Here is an 18,101-nt window from a genome sequence, read left to right on the forward strand (position 1 = left end):
CCACATAGGGTGTGACAATGTCACCTTTCTTTGCTCCACACTTGAAAATGACTAACACACAAAAAAAAAAAAAAAAAAAAAACACAAACGCAGGCTTTCAGGAATCGCGAAAGCAATGCCATATTGTGGGATGAAGTGACACTTAAAAAGTATAATTTCCTCATGAAACTCATAAGGGGAATTGGGTTGAATGATAATCAATTATTCTTTGACTATCAATTAAAATAATATCACATCATTTAAAATAATTATATATGACATTTTATTAGATCGACATGAAAAAATACTAAAATTCTTTCTTATCAAGTTTGAATTATGTTATTGTTTTCTCTTAATGATTTTATATGATTCATTGTCTTGTTTTCTTGAGTAATAATTGTCATTGGAATTATTTAATCCTAGAAATTAAGATTTTTATTATGAATAGGTTTGTCATAATTATACATCTTTAAAACTGTCTGCATCTAAAGTTGGATACTTGATTGGTTCTGCAAGGAATTACAAACCCACCACTTACTTGACTTTTTGGCTCAACTTTTTAAGGAATTAAAATTAAGCTTTGAATAATCACGAGCTGATGATAAACATTAAATAAGAACTGAATAAATACTTAATTAGTTGAACGAGGAGTTATTTAGTAAGCTCCATTATTTTCGACTTCTCATCCAAATTTCACATTATCATACCTTGCAGGCTAACTATTTGATAAAAAAACAAGTTCTATTTTTTATATATATATTATTTAATTTAGAACATTAAACTACAAATTAATTATTTTCTTTAAACTTTATTCAATATGAAAATATTGAATTGTGTAAGTAAAGCACTGATCCTTTAAGATACAATATTTGGATTCCAATCCATTTTGGTACATGTGTAAAAATTGTAACTATAGAACAATTTTTTCTTTTAATTTATTTATTGTTTTTTCCCTTAATCACTGACATGATGTGCAACAAATAATTTATTATTTATACGGAAATTTATAATAATTATTATAGAGAATTAGCATGGACTGGTCAATTGTTTTATTCTCTTAAACAATATAGTTGATACCATGATTGGAACTACAAATCGATGTCTGAGTTTATTCAGGCAATAAAAAAAGTTCTAACTGAAAAAATTAAAATATTTAAACTCTATTAGCTCTAACGTAAACCAAATTCATTAGGACAGAATTAGGTTGGTTGAATGTAACACAACAAATAACAGAATTCAATCCATATAATTTTGATTAGACAAGGAAACATCCGTTCAATTTAAGAAACATTGATGATCATAATCGAACTACAGACACCAGTGAAAAAGCTCTGTAATTAGCGTTTTGTACAAATTTCTTTTTCCTAAAGAAAAATTGGACAAAATACTCTTTATCAAAGAAGTTGAATATAATAAAAATTAATTTTAAACCGTCATAATACATTTAAAAAATATTACTAAGGTATTTCAAGAAAAATTCACTAAAAAGATTTAATAAAAATACTGATTTGAATCAAATTAGCATACGAAAATGATAGTGCCTCCATCTTAAAAAAAATTAAGATAATGTTTTCATAGGTATTTTTTCTTATAAGATACTTAACTTGTTTACTTTTATTTCATATAAAACTTAAACTCATTTGATTTTTTTTTTTTTTAAAAAAAAAACTTAAACTGCTATAAGAAATGAAAAACGATAACTTTACCTTACAGTTTGAATTTTGATTTCCTATTTGCCGGAACAAAAGGGGAAAAAGGTCATTATTTAAAGACAAAATATACATGCATCTTGTAAAGTAAAGGTCGTATGTAACTTGGTTTAGAAGGTAAACAAATTTGTCAAGTTTAGATCGCTAAAGATCAAAAGACTGTATAGCTCAACGTATTCTGGCATCTGCAATGTTCATAGCTGTACAATACTCCAACACTAAACAGATACAGGATTTTGTTGGAGAGCTTCCTTCCCTGTAATGCCTTCTTTTAGATTTTTAAAATATATGTCATAGTCCTTTTCTGGGGGAGGGTTTGCTGGATCCACGGTGAATGGCTCACTAAATGGAATGACACTTTTGACCTGCAATGTATGTTAAAGATTATGTAGTTAGTAAAATAGAGTGAGAATGACCATAATCAAATACTAGATCCATGTGATTACATGCATATGAACCATATAAAAACCAAAATGCAATGACGTAATGAAAGAAAAGGCTGACCTCAAATGTTTTGTCACACGCATAAGGGCTATCAAGTGCAGCTACACACATACGAGCAACCTCTTCCCTTGATATTTTACCCTGTTAAGTTTTGCATAGCATTCGGCAATGAGCAAAATGCTACTATATATATGGTTACAATGAATTGCTAACAATATCGAGAATAAGCAGAAATGTATTGTGAGATAAACAGTTTAGTCAGAGCACTTGAACTGAGAAAAGCATCCATCTTTTGTTTTCACGATACCGTAATATTATCTCCTTGATCAAAAATAAGATCGGCACCAGCAGGCTCCTCAGTTAATGCACAAGGCCTCACGATTAGATAAGGAATGCCACTTTCCCTAAGCAAATCTTCGCCCTGTTGCAACATTAGCCACTTTATATGTGAAGTAGTCAAAACAGTTTGACAGTTGGAAAATTTCTCACACTCACACATATATATTAAAGAGATTAGAAGGAATTTGCATGTGTGAATAATAATGCTTTAAAAACCAAACCAGTTATTGAACTTGTGAAGACAGTGATTCATGATTTATTAAGTTGAACTGTAGTTGGAACCGCTAATAGTTAAATATACATTTTTTGTATACAATATTATGACTAATAAACTAACACAATTATTAAAACAAAGTAAAGCAGCCATTCAAATTAACACAAAGTGATTATATTCCATGTTCTGTAAGATAAAAAATCATAGAGGTTAAATAACAATTTATAAGGAAACCTCATACATTGGCCTTTTTGTAACTTGGTATAGAGCAGACTTTTGTTTGATTAAAAATACTTTTTATAATTGTAAACAAATTAAATCAAAAAAAGTACAGCAACCCGTTCAAATTGGTTTTGTTCATCAGTTTTGCTCCAGTTCAGTCAACTCTCACAGGTTCTAAAATCAAGTAGTTATTAAGTTAAACAAGAACAAACACTTGATCTTATAAATTTAGTAATATTAATGTATATGTGCTAAACAAGGAATCATCACCAGATATTTTACCTTTAGTTTAAATGTGAGAATAAAACCCAGTTCCTTGTTTAACCGAACGGCAGGAGGCTGTTTACTTAGATCAAGCCCTGGCCTTTCAGGCCTTGTAACTCCTGCTGAGCTCACATGTACAAACCTAGATGTGACACATAAAGGAGTACAAAAAAAGATAAAGTATATTAGGGAAATGCATGGAAAAGACAGCCAAAAAGATAAGGCTATTACCTGGGTGTTATTGGATCCTTTATATATGCCCTTATGCTAGACACTGGAAGCTCAAATGGACCTTCCACAAAAGTTTCATTTAATTTACCATCATACTCAAACTTGCTGAACATGAGCTGCAGAGAATTTAGCTCCATCGTTAAGAACCAGTGGGATTTCTAAGCCAAAAGACATAATGGAGTACAAGCAAAGCCATACCTGTAATGATACAACATTGCTTGGATCAAATGGTGGAGCATCAGACACACTTCTTGCTCGAAATACAGGCCTCAAGGAAGAAAATGGCACTTGAATCTATGAAAAACAAAAGAACAAAACACTTGAGCATGTATTAGATAGTATAAACTGCAGCAACAGCAATAGATGATACCTACCGATTGCCATTTTCCTTTTTCAGTGTCAAAGCCTGAAGTGTAACCAAGAGTGTCCCAATCACTGCTTGTGCGAACAATGATTTTATATCTACGGCCATCACCTTTTAGGCGGAACTCCAAACCATCATATGCAGAAAGATTTTCAGGTTCTGAGAAATTCTGAAATATAAGAACTCTCCTTTTATATAAGAACTTTATTTCAATAAGTGACTGGTTAAAGTGAAATCATAATATACTATAATCACAGCAATAACAATTAGCCATAGGCAGGTTGAAACTCCAAAAACTTAGAAATAATTACAGTCATACATACAGTTAAACGTTAATAATCCAACTAATGGAAAAATATAGTCCTAGAAAAAATAATAAATGCAAAATATTTTATATGCTGATGTTCTTTGAACCTTTATTTCATACTTCAAATTACATACTTTCAAGGGAAAACTGTATTCATTTCTTACTGACCTAATAAATAAGTGCTTTCCTTGTTTCAAACCAAACGGTTCTTTAATATATATACATTTCACTAGCACTGAACTATTAAGTTGCTAAAAGTGAACCAGCACAGAGATTCCGAGTTTATATCCACACATCAGAATTTAGAGGAACATTAGGAATGAAGACACAGGATACTTTTCTATTGAAGAGAACAAGTTGAGTTCATTTTCAAGATTTCGGAAAAAGATTGCGTCAGAGTTGGTTAATGTAAACTTTTATTCTCATACAGTGGTCTGGTATTGAATCACATATGTCACTGCCAATTGCCTGAACTAATTGAAAAGTTAATATAAATGCTGTTCATTACCTTAGTTCTAATGCTTGTAAAGCCACCATTGTTTGCCGTTGAAACAACGCCTGAACTAGACACAAAGTTGTATTATTTTGGGCAGTAAAATACAGCTTACAAATTCCCCCAAAAGCGAAATCACATGCATTGTCAAGAATTTGACACATACCTTTAAAAACCCCAGTTGGCCCACCATTTTCACCCCCATTTGGGTCGATTTGGAAAGTACTTTCACTAACTCCGCCCATTACCACATCATCTAAAGCACCCCAAGGAAGTTGCCTGTAATTATTGCCTGCAAGGAAAATAGAAAAGAAAATTCCATTCACAGGATGCACAGCATTAAAACTGAAACACTCAAAAACCAAGGTAAAAACCAGCAGTATAATTTAAATATGGCATGTTACAAGCACAAAGCCAATCCATGCAACAGAGATGCTGCAATCAGTCTCGCAACTTAATGTTCCAAGTTCAAAGCTCAATCCAATATATCAACCCGTAATTGTTATTCCAACTATTAGCCAAGTGGATTCAGAACACTTTTTAATGCATGAACTGTGCCTCGTAGCCTCTTGCACCCTCTACCCTCAAGAAAGAATAAAAATCAATTCTGCTTCTACAAGTTTCCTTTTATGCACCAAAGTTAAGTTTGGTGGTCACTGGACATGTATATAAAAAGTTTGATCTGGCAATTACGTTGAATAAAAACAATTAATTGTGTTGTCAACTAGGAACCTACCTTCAAATCCAAATAATAGCCTTCCTCTTCGAAGTCCAAGATTGTCCTTCACAGCCTTGATCAAATTTTTCATTCCTATGTACTCTACCTTTTCTGGTGAATCACCTTTTATCTGTTTTCAACAACCAATAACTAAGAAAAGAAACTTCAAGAACTTCACAAATAAGCTTCAGACCAACTGTACTTCCAAATTAAATAGACAACAAAACCTCTGACTCTGAAGATAATTTCAACAGAAAGGAAAATCAGTAAGCTACCTCTGGCTCAAAGAACTTAACTCCCTGCACCAAAAATAGTTTCATTCCGTTAGTGAGAAATAAATATGAAGCATTCACCAAAAAATCATGTAACTAGAACAATTAAGAGAAGTAACAAGTTGATAATGGCCCCATTGTTATAAATTTTCCCATAAACAGTTATTTTTTTTTCGTACAAGTTAAAATTATCTTATGCATAAGTTAATTTCCTAACATATTCATAACCTAATTTTAGCATATGAAAGAAGTTTATCTCATTCTTTTCTACTGACTTTTTTGTGAGTATTTATGGAAAAATTTGTCCAAATAGAATCATTAGTAGATTATACACCTAGTTCTCAGTGAAAGATAAGCAGTAATTACTGTGTAAGAAAAATCGAATTTGTTTGTCCAAATAAATCTAATGGACATACTTGGCTGTACTTTGCTCTGTCTGGAGTGTCTCCTTCCTTAGGGCCAACTATAACAGAAGCAGCATTAATCACTTTCTTCACGCCTTTAAAGTATTCAGGGATCAAAGTGCTATCTTTTGTAATGTCTCCAATAACCTTAGTGCACATATAAAGGTAAGTTGGCAGCAGAGAAAAGTAATGGATAAAGAAACAATCAATTTACGTAGTGCACTCTTTGCAAATCACTCGATACTGAGGAACATCATTATATTCCACAAAATCTTGAAATATTAGCAGATATTCCACAGAAAAATCAATGAAGAACTTGATATGGCCAGAAGTCAAATTGATTATCTCCTCCTACGCAAACACATGCTCACCAAGCTTACTTATCTTCCATCATTGCTGGATGCATTGTATTTAGGTCCAATAACTCCTCATTGTGAACAAAAATGGTAACTACAAATGTAAGGTGGCAACTTTTGCAAAATTCAGAACCCAAAACAAATGTAGCGAACTAAGATACTACGAATTTATTTGATCATTTGTAAAGTCTTTCAGTAGATTATGAAACTGACTCACCAAATCAACATCTGAGCCTAACATTCTCCTTGCCTTCTCTTCATTTCTAACCTGATAAATATAGACACAGAAATATAATATTTGTTATGCACCAAATTCAAGTATTAATAGACCAAAAATTTCTAAATTCTTTTCTTTGTTATTTACCTAGAAACTATTATATGCAATGAAATCTTGTGAAAAAGGTAAGTTAACAACAATACCAATACTCGGACGGGAATTCCTTTCTTCCGCAGTATGTCAACTACTCTTCGACCAACGCCACCAGTAGCTCCAGCTACCAGGACAATATCAGAAGTTCTAATTGTGTTAACCATTACACTCGGGGAAGGACCAGAAAGCTTCTCAACTAGAAAGTCAAAGAACTTCACAATTCAGAAATGAAGAATATTCATTAGTAGATCCATACCAGTCTTTCCCTCTCTCTCTTTTCCTTCCTATTACACTCTAGTTATACTAGTTGAAAGTTGAAGACAATGTTACCTTAGCAGGAGATGGAAACCCATTGAAGAAGTATAGTGTTTTTACAAATCTTCCAAAATCCCAATTTTGTCGTCCAGCTTCAGCCGATATTGCTGCTCTGTGTGCTCCAGAAGTAATTCTCGTTGACGAATAAATTAATGCCTGAGGTCTACCATAAATCTGAAGAAATGGTTTAGGTAGCGTAGGTGATGCCAAAATAGTGTGTGGAAAATTCTTACTAAACTTTCTTTTAGCCAACTGAGGCCCCTGCAGTATGAATTAACAGAAGAGCAACAAGATGAAGCAAAAATTATATCAACAAGTACCAAACTTTCACTGGCTCTGATGAAAAGGGAAGTTCCATCTTCAGCAACAGCATAAATAAGAATCAAAGTTCAATATCAAGAAATGATTTTGACATTCAATGAACTTCCGGGATAACCCAATTTTACTGAATGATAAGAGTAAAAGGATAATATGTAAGGAACATGAAATAACCTATTTTATGTTGGCTCAGTAAAATCAAAGAGGTAGCAAATTCAAGGAAGTTAAATTATGTTTACAACATTGGTTGTGATAATTTGGCATAATACTATTAAGTATAAAAGTGTTAAAAGATGAAATAAGAGGGTTGGTATATGTTCCAACGTGAGAGTAATACCTGAAAATTGAGAAGAGACGTGGAAGCAGAGGAGGATTGAGTCGTGCTAAACGCTTCCATTTGGAAAATGATCGCAGCAATATGTTGGGAAGTTAAGGTTGCCTTGATATTTACAGTGCAGGATTCATATCAACCACAAATCGAAGGTGTCCATTTCAGTTGGGTCTAGAATCAACTTATTTATAATAATAAATATATACTATTTTCTTACATTTTGTTTTCTTTCTTTAAAAAAAATATATATGATTTTAATTTATTTAATAATTAATTTTTATTTATTTAATTTTAAAATGTAGTTAAATTAAAAAGTTAGTTATATTTAAATAAAATGGTAACTTGAAGAATAAAAATGAAAAGAAATAAAAACTATCTATAATTAAATTATATAAATAATTTATATTTTTTAATAATTATAATTTTATTAATTTTTATTATAAAAAATTGTCATATGTGTTTATGTTTTTATTAGAATAATTAGTGACCAATTCAATTTTGATATCACCAAAATAATTCATTTAAAAATTATACTTTTGTCAAAAATTACATAATTTAATACTTAAAAAATTATAATTGGATTTTGTTTTCAAATTTTTAACTTATTAATAATTAAATCACAACTATCATTTTTAATGTAATATCACTGATAATCTGTCATTTTATTTCGTAATCTTGTTGGTATAATATTTATTATAGAAAATGATTTTTTTCTATAATTTTAAAATAGTAAGAATATGACGAACTAAGTAATGAATTTAATAAAATGTACGTTACTCACCTGTTGTTGACAAAAATTAATATATTCAAGCACGTTTGATAAATGGTATTATACTTTATATTTCAATCCTTCAATTATAATCAAAATTAAGTTAAAAAAGAATTTCTTGCAATAGAATGGACGGTCATGGTGTCACAACCATCGAATGATCAAGCTTAAACTAGTTAATTCAAACCATTTTAAATAAAGGCTTAATCAGGATGAGTTATATTTGGACCGTAATTAAACTCATCATAATTAAAAGTCCATTACAAAATTTATAAATAAAAGTTAGGGATAAAATGGTAGATGGTTGATTAATTACGTATTTTTGTTTTTACATTTAAATTAAAATGACTTTGACATCAAAAGACCTTTAAAAAATATTTCCAATGGTGTTGACAAATAGAAACTGAATTCGAAAACAATCAATGAAAGACCGTTCGTTGAAGAAAAGGCTCCATTCATATTGTGGAAATAGGTTCAAATTTAAATTATTAATAACATGATCAATAAAATATTGAAGTTAACATTTAAACTAATCATGTCAATTTTACTAAAATTCAAAAAATAAAATTCGTTATCCTTGGTATTAAATTTTTTATATAATTATAATTGATATTGAACTAAAAAATAAAATTAAAATATTATTAAACATAATTACTAAAATGATATATAATAACTAGATCATAATTAAATACAATAGTTATAGAAGAGAATAGTAACCATTCAAGTAGAAACATGTAGGAGAATAGTAACTCGAAAATATAATAGTGAAGTCAAATTGAGAAGTTTCAATGAAAGAGACTTACTTGGGAGAAAGATGAATGACGTTACAAGCTTATGTCGAATTAGGAAATATCCTTCACGATAGTAAAAAATTTGAAGAATGAAAGAGTGTGCCTAATACCTGCAATGTGTCTCATCTTAAGCTTTACTCTAGTTAAACTTTGTAAACTTTGACCAACGTACTTTTTTTTACCACCAACATTTTCCCTAAGAAGAATTTTGGTTTGGGACGTTTTAGTGACGCAACCAAAGCAATAAAATCATATTTTCAAGACAAATAGCTGTAATTTCTATAACATCAAGCCTTCTAACTTAACAATTGAAGACAAGTTCTAAGATCCTTACTGTGTATCATATTAATAATTGTAGGTTAACGAAGAGTTATGGCAACAAAACTCCTACCGAACAATTTGATTGTGAAAAATTTAATGGTAAAAGAGGAGTTCAAAAGGAACTCATATCGTGTATCGTATTAACAATTGTTGATTAAGAAAGAGTTCTGACAACAAGACCCCTACCTAACGTTTCATTATCGATAAATTAAACAAGTGCTTAAGGGCAAGACATAAAACTCCTACCACGCATTACAATCAACAAAAGCAATTAAGAATTTTTTTTGGCAAAGACCTTATTAAACGAATCATTCATAACAAGTACATTTACTTAGATTCCAAGTGATGGATTAAATTAAAATTAAAGATAGTTAAGCTAAACTAGAAAAAACCTGATTAAGACAAAATATGATCATCATTGCATACAACTATGGTTTCTACAAAAACCTATCCAAATGACGACAACCTATACTTTTTACAAAAAGTAAAAGCCTGAATAAGCCTAAAATAAAGCTAAACATCCTAAGAATTAGTGGTGTGTTGAACAACAACAGTAGATGATGGGTCAAGCTCACTCCTATCTATAGAAGCACATATATCAACCGTCTTGAAACCCCAATTGTTAGATCTCTACACATCTAATGGTTCAGAACAATCCAATGTTTCAAATTCTGACATGGGTCAAGTTCGAGGCATCATGGTAGGCTCTCTCAACGATCATAATTTGACACAAACAACCAACAAAGAAGACGACAGAACATCGAGCGTTCAAAGTATAAATCCCTTTGCAACTTAGCCGGTGCTCGAGCATGGAGGCATATGTATAGTATATCTTGGCTGGTAGATTATTAGCCAGATAGTCAACCCTAAGTTCAAAGGAATTTCTTGCAATAGATCGGATGATCATGGTGCCACAACTAATTAATTTAAATCATTATGTTTAAAGGCTTAATAACGATTATCTATGTTTTGACTGTAAATAGGTTTATCCTAATTAAAAATATATTACGAAGTTTATAAATAAAGGTTCAAGTTAAGGTGATAGACGACACATTAATTAAGCATTGATTTCCCTTGCTATCTGAAAATGAATTAACTTTGACATCGGAGAACCTTTGATAAGTATTCCAAACTAATGTTAACAACATGAATTGAATTAAAAACAGAGTGAAAGACTGTTGTTAAAGAAAAGACTTGATTTACATATCCAAAATAGATTCAAACTTAAATGATTAAAACCATCATCAATGAAATCTTTGGAGTTGAAATTTTAAACTAATCTTATATTGTTTACTAAAATTTAAAGAATAAAATTTTTTAACCTCAATCTTAAAAGCAATTTCTTTATATAATTAAATTAATATTGAACCAAAAAAAGAAAATTAAAATATTATTAAACGTAATTACTAAAATAGTATGTATGATAATTAAATCATAATTAAATATATTAATTATGAAAAAAACATAATAATTATTTTTTTGAAAAAATACAATATAAAATACTCATAGATGATACAACTTAGAGTTACCTTTTCTAATTTGATGAGGATGAAAATAATGAATTTATGGATAACTTTATTTAAAAATAAAAGAGAGAACATATTTCGGTTATCGGCTCGAAATGAACATGTCACGGTATAACGAATGTTTTGAAGGTTTGAATGTTTGTTTTTACTTTGCCGTTTGTCCTAGCTATCTCTTTTGTTAAACCTAGATGTTACCTGCAAAAAACACTTGATGTCAATGTCAATAAGGATTCCACGATTTTAGTCGTTAATACATATTAAATATCACCACTTACCTTTTTATTTCAAACATTTATTTATAAATTTTAAAATGACTTTAAATTAGCAACGATGTAACATCCCAATATATAGTGTAAACTATAATAAAGAGAAGCAACATGCATGATAAAGTAGTACAGTTATCCATCTAAAATATAAAGTGATATCTTTACAGTCATCCAAAAACAACTATAAATTTAAAACTTTATATACAGACTGAAAACTATTGCAAAACTATACACGAGGCTCTAAAGAACAAAAACCACTACTCAGCACCAGCATCACCTCCATCCAATGCTTGCTCCAGGGAAACATCTTCTTCCGCTGCTCACATCCAAAGGATGGTCATCGCAGAAGAAGAACAACAAAACATACAAAACATAAGCACACAAAAGGGTAAGCTAGTTTAAACAAAGACTAATCATACAACAATTTATTTAACTTCATACAAGTATATTATACATTCACATCACTTAAACCCTTCACACATAACACACACTGACTTTGACTGTCCGGACTTAGAATGATTGCTGAGTTATGGCGGGTCGTGCACTCGTGGTGGCTTCTACTGCTTTGCAAAGCCATTGTCAATGGGTTTCGCCCTACCACACTCACGAGGTTAGTCCGTTATCACTCACCTTGGGCCATATTGGAAGCACCCAAGACTAGGACCTCCTGCTACTCCTCACGACATGGATCAATCCTCTCTACTTGAGAATGAAAGACCATTGGAGTTTCAGGATAACCCCCAAGACTGAGCTCTTGCATCCATTCTAAACTTACTTGAATCTCAACTAGAGATTCCACTTTGAATCATAACATAGGGCACCACCATGTCTCCTCTCCTTGAGGATCATGAAATTACGTCCATAAACCACACTTGAACTTTACAATTTTGATTACAACATACCACAATCACCACAGATATTTCATGATACAACTTCAACTTACTCCATACAACACTTATTGATACATATCAAACAACATAAGAACACACAAGACTTGAACTAGAACGTACCTCTCGCATAGCGCACACCTTCGCATAGTGAGACCATAAGCTTCTCGCACAACGACCTAACTCGCCTTGCGAAAACCCTAGACAGAGACCAACTACTCTGGATCTCTCGCATAGCGACTAAACTGGCTATGCGAATAAAATTGTAAAATGCAACAGACCCCAACCCCTCGCATAGTGACCCCTTTCGCCACGCAAGAACCTCATCCAGAGACTTGACCCCCCAACCACTCGCAGAGCGAGACCCACTCGTTGATCGAATAAAATGAATAATGGTTTCAGACCCCAACCAGTCGCATAGCGATTAAACTCGCTATGATGTTTTGGCAAACAGAGAGCAACCCTCTCAAATCACTCGCACAATGTAACACCCAAATATTTTAAAGGGTATTACTGATAGTTGAGACTAAATTAATTCGATATCTCATAGAAACAATCAAACTTTATTTCAATTACTCCAAAGTACAATACCAAACTTACAAACTTTAAACAATATAGTATTCACCGTTGACATTTCAACTTTTAAATTTTACACAACATAATCTTCCCAATACAAATTTATTCTTTTTACAAAAATCCATGAAAGGTTTTCCCCGCATCTCTCTCATCTCTAAGCTTTTTCAACCACATCTGCAACATTATCTAATCACATATAACATGAGTTATATGATCATAGCATAAACAAATAAGGGTAAGCCAACCATATCAAATCAATCATTAAACTTGTAATAAGCATAGTTTAATCATTTATTTCTACAATTACTCAAATATTATTACCCCGATGTCATTAATTCATCATTATCAAAATCATCTTCCTCAATTTCATAAACCTTACAATTTATACTATGCTTACTCACGAAGCCTTATGGTCAGACCGCTCTCTGCCTGCTTCCTTAAGCCTCACCTGTATACTATGTCTTACTCTCTGAAGCCTTATGGTCAGACCGCTCTCTGCCTGCTTCTATAAAACTTATGAACCACATATTTATGTCAAAGCCTTATGGTCAGACCACTTGCTGCCTGCTTTCATTAATCTCAGGTGTTACTTTGTTCATACCAAGCTCTCATGGTATAACCGAACATACTACTTCCCGTAGGAAACATCATTTCATAAGCAATAATTTCTTATATCCACTCCAACATTTCATCACATCAACATTTCATACTCTATTATCCACTCCAACATTTCATCAAATCAACAATTCATAACCTCTTCTCCACATAACTCAATCATGTTCATTCTCTAATCATAATTTGACAATAACCTATTTTGGTGTCAATAAATTAAACATATCGCCAGCTATCATACTTCATATTATAAACTCATTTTTGACCATAACGAGTATAACTCAACATATTTTCACCAATTAAAGATTCATAGATCAGCCAAAACATTTCATCATATCTTAGTCACTACGTATTAAAGTCTGAACTCAATGTAACGATAAATAAAATATATATGAAGTGTTTTTACCATGATAACTTTGTGCATCTCCAATTAACTTATTTTATTTTAATTTCATCCTATTAGAGATCTTTCTTTACCCCAATTGGTCACCGGAGAGGACCCAGATGTCTGAACGCATCAAACTCACCTTCGACGCCAACACATATGACTAGTCACAACTGACTGGACCAGGCCAGGGCTGCTCTATGATCAGGGATGTGCCAACTCAGGTTTTTAAGGTTCCTCTATCCTACCAACAAAGGGAGGCTTTCAATAATTAACAATTTATTTATTTAAATTATCTACCTTGTTTGCTTATGCTCTAAATCTAAAATGCCTAATTTTAATATTTTTACTTCCTCTTACAACAACCTCAAATAGTATCACTACATCTATTTAATACTCATATACAAGTTATTACAGAATCCTTACTCCAGACCTTCCAACAAGATCAATTTCAGTCAAGAAACTCATTCATGATAGAATTCATACAAGATAATTATAAACAATTACCCATAATAAGATATTACTATAAATGGTCATAGAAGAATACAATATTTGACAATCATAAGAATAATCTTAATATAAAAATTCATGGGAAACAAGAAGTTGAATCTGGCAGAGCCGGTTAGACAACTTCTACTCCATCCCAAAATACAATATAATTAAATAACAAGAACAATACATGTCTGGGGAAATAAGAAGTTGAATCTGGCAGAGCCGGTTAGACAACTTCTAATCCTTCCAAAAATGCAATAAAATAAATAAGTAAAGCAATAAATAGTTTGGGGAAACAAGAAGTTGAATCTGGCAGAGCCGGTTAGACAACTTCTAATCCTTCCAAAAGTGCAATAAAATAAATAACTGAAGCAATAGAAAGTTTGGGGAAACAAGAAATTGAATCTGGCAGAGCCGGTTAGACAATTTCTAATCCTTCCAAAATACAAAAAAATAAACAACTAATAACATACAAGTGGCATAACATAATCAACATTACATTTTACAACTATCACACTTGGATATCAACACAAAGCATACTCTCATTTAAAATTTAAGATCATACAGAAACAAAATACTCCATATTCAAGATATAAAATCAACAAAAGCAACATATACAAGACTCAAAATAATACCAAACAAAATTTAACTCCCCTTACCTCTATTACAGACTTAATCCCCTCGTCCTCTGAAAACTTCCAGAATATCCCCTTTGCAAAATTTGAAATTCTTCCAACTCTCTTCTCTCAAAAATTTTCTAAGTTCTTTGGTGTAAATTTTCAGCCTCCCCCCCTTGGCTATTTATAGCAAAAAAATTTACTATTCATTTTTACTATTCATTTTAACTATTCATTTTTTTATTCATTTTACTATTACAAAAATAATTTTTTATTTGCAATTGGCTAAATTCTGATCTCAAAGCTACGTGGAACACTTATCCTTTCCAAAAATATTTTTATTTTTTATTTTTATTTTTTATTTTTTTTTTTTACTATTCACTTTTTACTATTCACCTTTTACTATTCACAATTTACTATTCACTTTTTTTTTTTTATCTAGTATTTAACTTACAAATATTTTTCAAGGATCTTACACACAACGCACCCATTCGCTATGCGAGTACATTGGCAGAGAGCATCTCGCCAAGGTAACTCGCTATGCGAATCCATTCGCACAGCGAGTCTGCATAATCTGCAGAATGAAATTCTGCAGAATTACAGAACTCAACCACTCCTTACCAAATCTACTCAACTTGGCCAACTTCTAACACTCCTAATTCGATGTATATACTAAATTAAACTTGACTAAAGGATTCTAAACATTCCTCACACCAATTTAAAGTGTTTATGCACCAATCTCTACTCTAAAACCTCCAATTCAACAACTTATAGACCCAAAACCAATTATACCACTTGGAACCTGTTTTTGACCATTATGATGACTCAAACCAGTCACATATAACCTATCTACACTATCCCAGCAGTCACCAACAACCCTTGACCACTAATTCTCAAATTCACTACCTCACTTCCTCTAAAATACACTAAACCATCCCAAATTCACTTTACACTTTACTTCCTCAACACTACAACACATCACAACCAATAAAAATCACCAATTTGCACACATCACAGCATATAGATTAATCCAAATCAGCTCATCAATCACAATTCACAGTTTCTACCATTTTAAAAGTTAAGAACATACATTCACAAGCTGAAATGTTAACTGCACAACACTTAATCACAAAATTCATTTCATACAACAACAACTGATAATTAAACCACAACCTAGCTTCCCTTACCTCAGAGATAACAGCCACACACACAGAAACGTTCCAATCGTACCTTGCACAGCAAGGAAACTCAACAGAGACCTACAACTCACCAATTGGTGATAGAGAACCACACTTAGAACCTAAATTGAGCTAGAAATGGAAGGAATAACTACTAATCACATGCAACCAGAATCATTGCATGCTCACAACTCAAAGAAGAATCGACAGAAAAGGGAGACAACTTACCAGCTGAAGAACGAGAAATTGATCGGTCCAAAATCAAGCCCTCAACGCCAGGATCGCCTAGGCACTTCCTGATCGTTGAACAGATAACTCAGCAAGAAGAAATTTTAGAGAGAACTCAGAGAACTCTGAGGAATAAAGTTCTAGAGAGATGAAGTGTTCTTAGAATAATGAGAAGTGTTTATAAAATTTCATTTTATATTATCAGATTATTTTAAAGTAAAATAATCGATCTTATTATTTTAATACACCAATCTACTCTATAACACTATATTTTTTAGGTCTTTACAAACGATTTATAGTCGAATTGATAATAATATAATAAATTTATCGATGTTTATGTAATTATTCTGTAAGATGATCACTTGGTTTGTAAATCACAATCATTTCATCTAATAATAATAATTATGATTATTTTTGTGACGTGCTTAACTATATTGAGTGTCTGGTTTAGTTAACCACACACTCATCCCATATATTATTATGAAAGTAAGAGATAAATAAAATCAATAAATAATTTTAGAAATTAGGAAGAATCATAATAATTTATAATTCCATAATACTCCAATATTCTCTTATTATTTTGCAATTTCTAATTATTTTTGATTAATTTTTATTTAACATTTTTAGCTACTGACATCAATAATTCTTACTATATTTTGTAGTTAAATAATATTTAGTTATCAAATGTATCAGTTTGTGATATTTTTATTTATTATTTTTAAATAATAAACTCATTACAAAATAAATAAATGAAGTGCTTCCACCGCTATTTATAACAAATATTAATATCCAATTTATTCTCACTTGTATTTTAAAATTATAGTATTTTAAATCTTACAAACATCTAACATGTATACTATAGTAAAATAAAAAATAAAACATTTATTTTCTAAGTTTTTACTATTTCCTACTACAATTATTTCCCCCTTTTTACTCAAATTTATATCTATATTGCTCCTCTGATTTATTTTCATTTAGATTATAAAGTACACACATCATGAAAAATAATAATACATATTTTATTTAAAAAGTATATAAAATTAATAGAAATACTAAACGTCGTCTATTTAAAATAAGATAACGCGATAATAAAAAAAATATGTTGTGCTGATTTTTTAGGAATGTGTACCGCGTAGAATATATAAAAGTGATCACAACGTATGAATTCCTTTCTCGTGCTACTCTCACTTCATTTGTTGCTCAAATGGGTGGCGGAGGAGTTATGAGGACGGCGGCGAAGGGTACCGGCATTGGCGTCTTCTGGTCGGGTCTCCGTGGGTTTCCGGTGGCGCTCCCGACCGAGAAATCGGTTCGCAACGCGTCGCCACCCTTGTCTGTCGCTGGCGTACTGTCGCAGGGAGCGAAGACCGCCGAGGTTGTCTCGGTGCACACGGCGGCATCGTGGGATGAGTGGGACTCCGCCGACAACAGCGGTTTGGTTGTGCCGAGGGTGTTGTTCGTTTCTGTCCCCAAGGAAGCTAAGAAAGCCATTGCAGACTTGAAGGACGCCATTGATCAGTAAAATATTTTTTTTTAATTGATGATGATTGTTGTAATATAAATTTAATTTATTTTCTTATTTTTTTTGTGTATTTGTGGTTTCAATCTCTGTTTTGAAGTCTTTGTTTTGGTTTTACAGTTTAACTGTGCTTAGTTTTTCTAAAGTGTACATTTTTATGGTTACTGTAAGGGCCTTTTCTTCTTAACTGTGTTTCGTTTGGGTTTGTTGGTGTTGGATTAATAGAACAAAAAAGAGGCAACGAGAAAATGAAGAAGGAAGACGGTGGAGAATTCCTTAATTCT

At 31.7% G+C, this 18,101-nt stretch overlaps 2 protein-coding genes across 3 annotated transcripts; one reads left to right on the forward strand and one right to left on the reverse strand.

The window, feature by feature from the left end:
• Nucleotides 1-1,729: 1,729 nt before the first annotated feature.
• On the reverse strand, nt 1,730-7,795 carry LOC108322880 (protein HIGH CHLOROPHYLL FLUORESCENCE PHENOTYPE 173, chloroplastic). 2 transcript variants are annotated; one of them, XM_017555161.2, is made up of 16 exons: nt 7,657-7,795; nt 7,017-7,262; nt 6,737-6,898; nt 6,534-6,584; nt 5,973-6,107; nt 5,560-5,583; nt 5,303-5,414; nt 4,733-4,858; nt 4,582-4,631; nt 3,777-3,935; nt 3,601-3,696; nt 3,403-3,518; nt 3,190-3,313; nt 2,440-2,553; nt 2,193-2,273; nt 1,730-2,053 (listed from the first exon to the last, which is right to left on the reverse strand). In XM_017555161.2, the coding sequence occupies exons 1-16, from the start codon at nt 7,714-7,716 to the stop codon at nt 1,907-1,909; spliced, it is 1,803 nt and encodes a 600-aa protein (XP_017410650.1). In that variant the 5' UTR covers nt 7,717-7,795; the 3' UTR covers nt 1,730-1,906. The 2 variants fall into 2 exon arrangements, with proteins under 2 accessions (XP_017410650.1, XP_017410658.1); XM_017555169.2 differs by lacking the exon at nt 7,657-7,795 and having other exon boundaries at nt 6,737-6,882; nt 7,017-7,157.
• A 9,707-nt stretch (nt 7,796-17,502) lies between these two features.
• LOC108325959 (uncharacterized) lies at nt 17,503-17,820 on the forward strand. Its single transcript, XM_017559134.2, has one exon. The coding sequence runs from the start codon at nt 17,503-17,505 to the stop codon at nt 17,818-17,820; it is 318 nt and encodes a 105-aa protein (XP_017414623.1).
• The last annotated feature ends 281 nt before the right edge of the window (nt 17,821-18,101 follow it).

This window comes from Vigna angularis, chromosome 1, assembly GCF_016808095.1.
Source record: "Vigna angularis cultivar LongXiaoDou No.4 chromosome 1, ASM1680809v1, whole genome shotgun sequence".
NCBI lineage: Eukaryota > Viridiplantae > Streptophyta > Magnoliopsida > Fabales > Fabaceae > Vigna > Vigna angularis.

Excerpts from the sequence above, each read along its gene's own strand:
- LOC108325959 (XM_017559134.2), top strand. The coding sequence starts at position 17,503 with ATGGGTGGCGGAGGAGTTATGAGGACGGCGGCGAAGGGTACCGGCATT.
- LOC108322880 (XM_017555161.2), bottom strand. The coding sequence starts at position 7,716 with ATGGAAGCGTTTAGCACGACTCAATCCTCCTCTGCTTCCACGTCTCTT. Across the intron at positions 4,632-4,732 it reads GCCAACTGGGGTTTTTAAAG|GCGTTGTTTCAACGGCAAAC; the intron begins GTATGTGTCAAA and ends TGTCTAGTTCAG. Across the intron at positions 3,519-3,600 it reads GCAATGTTGTATCATTACAG|CTCATGTTCAGCAAGTTTGA; the intron begins GTATGGCTTTGC and ends AATTCTCTGCAG.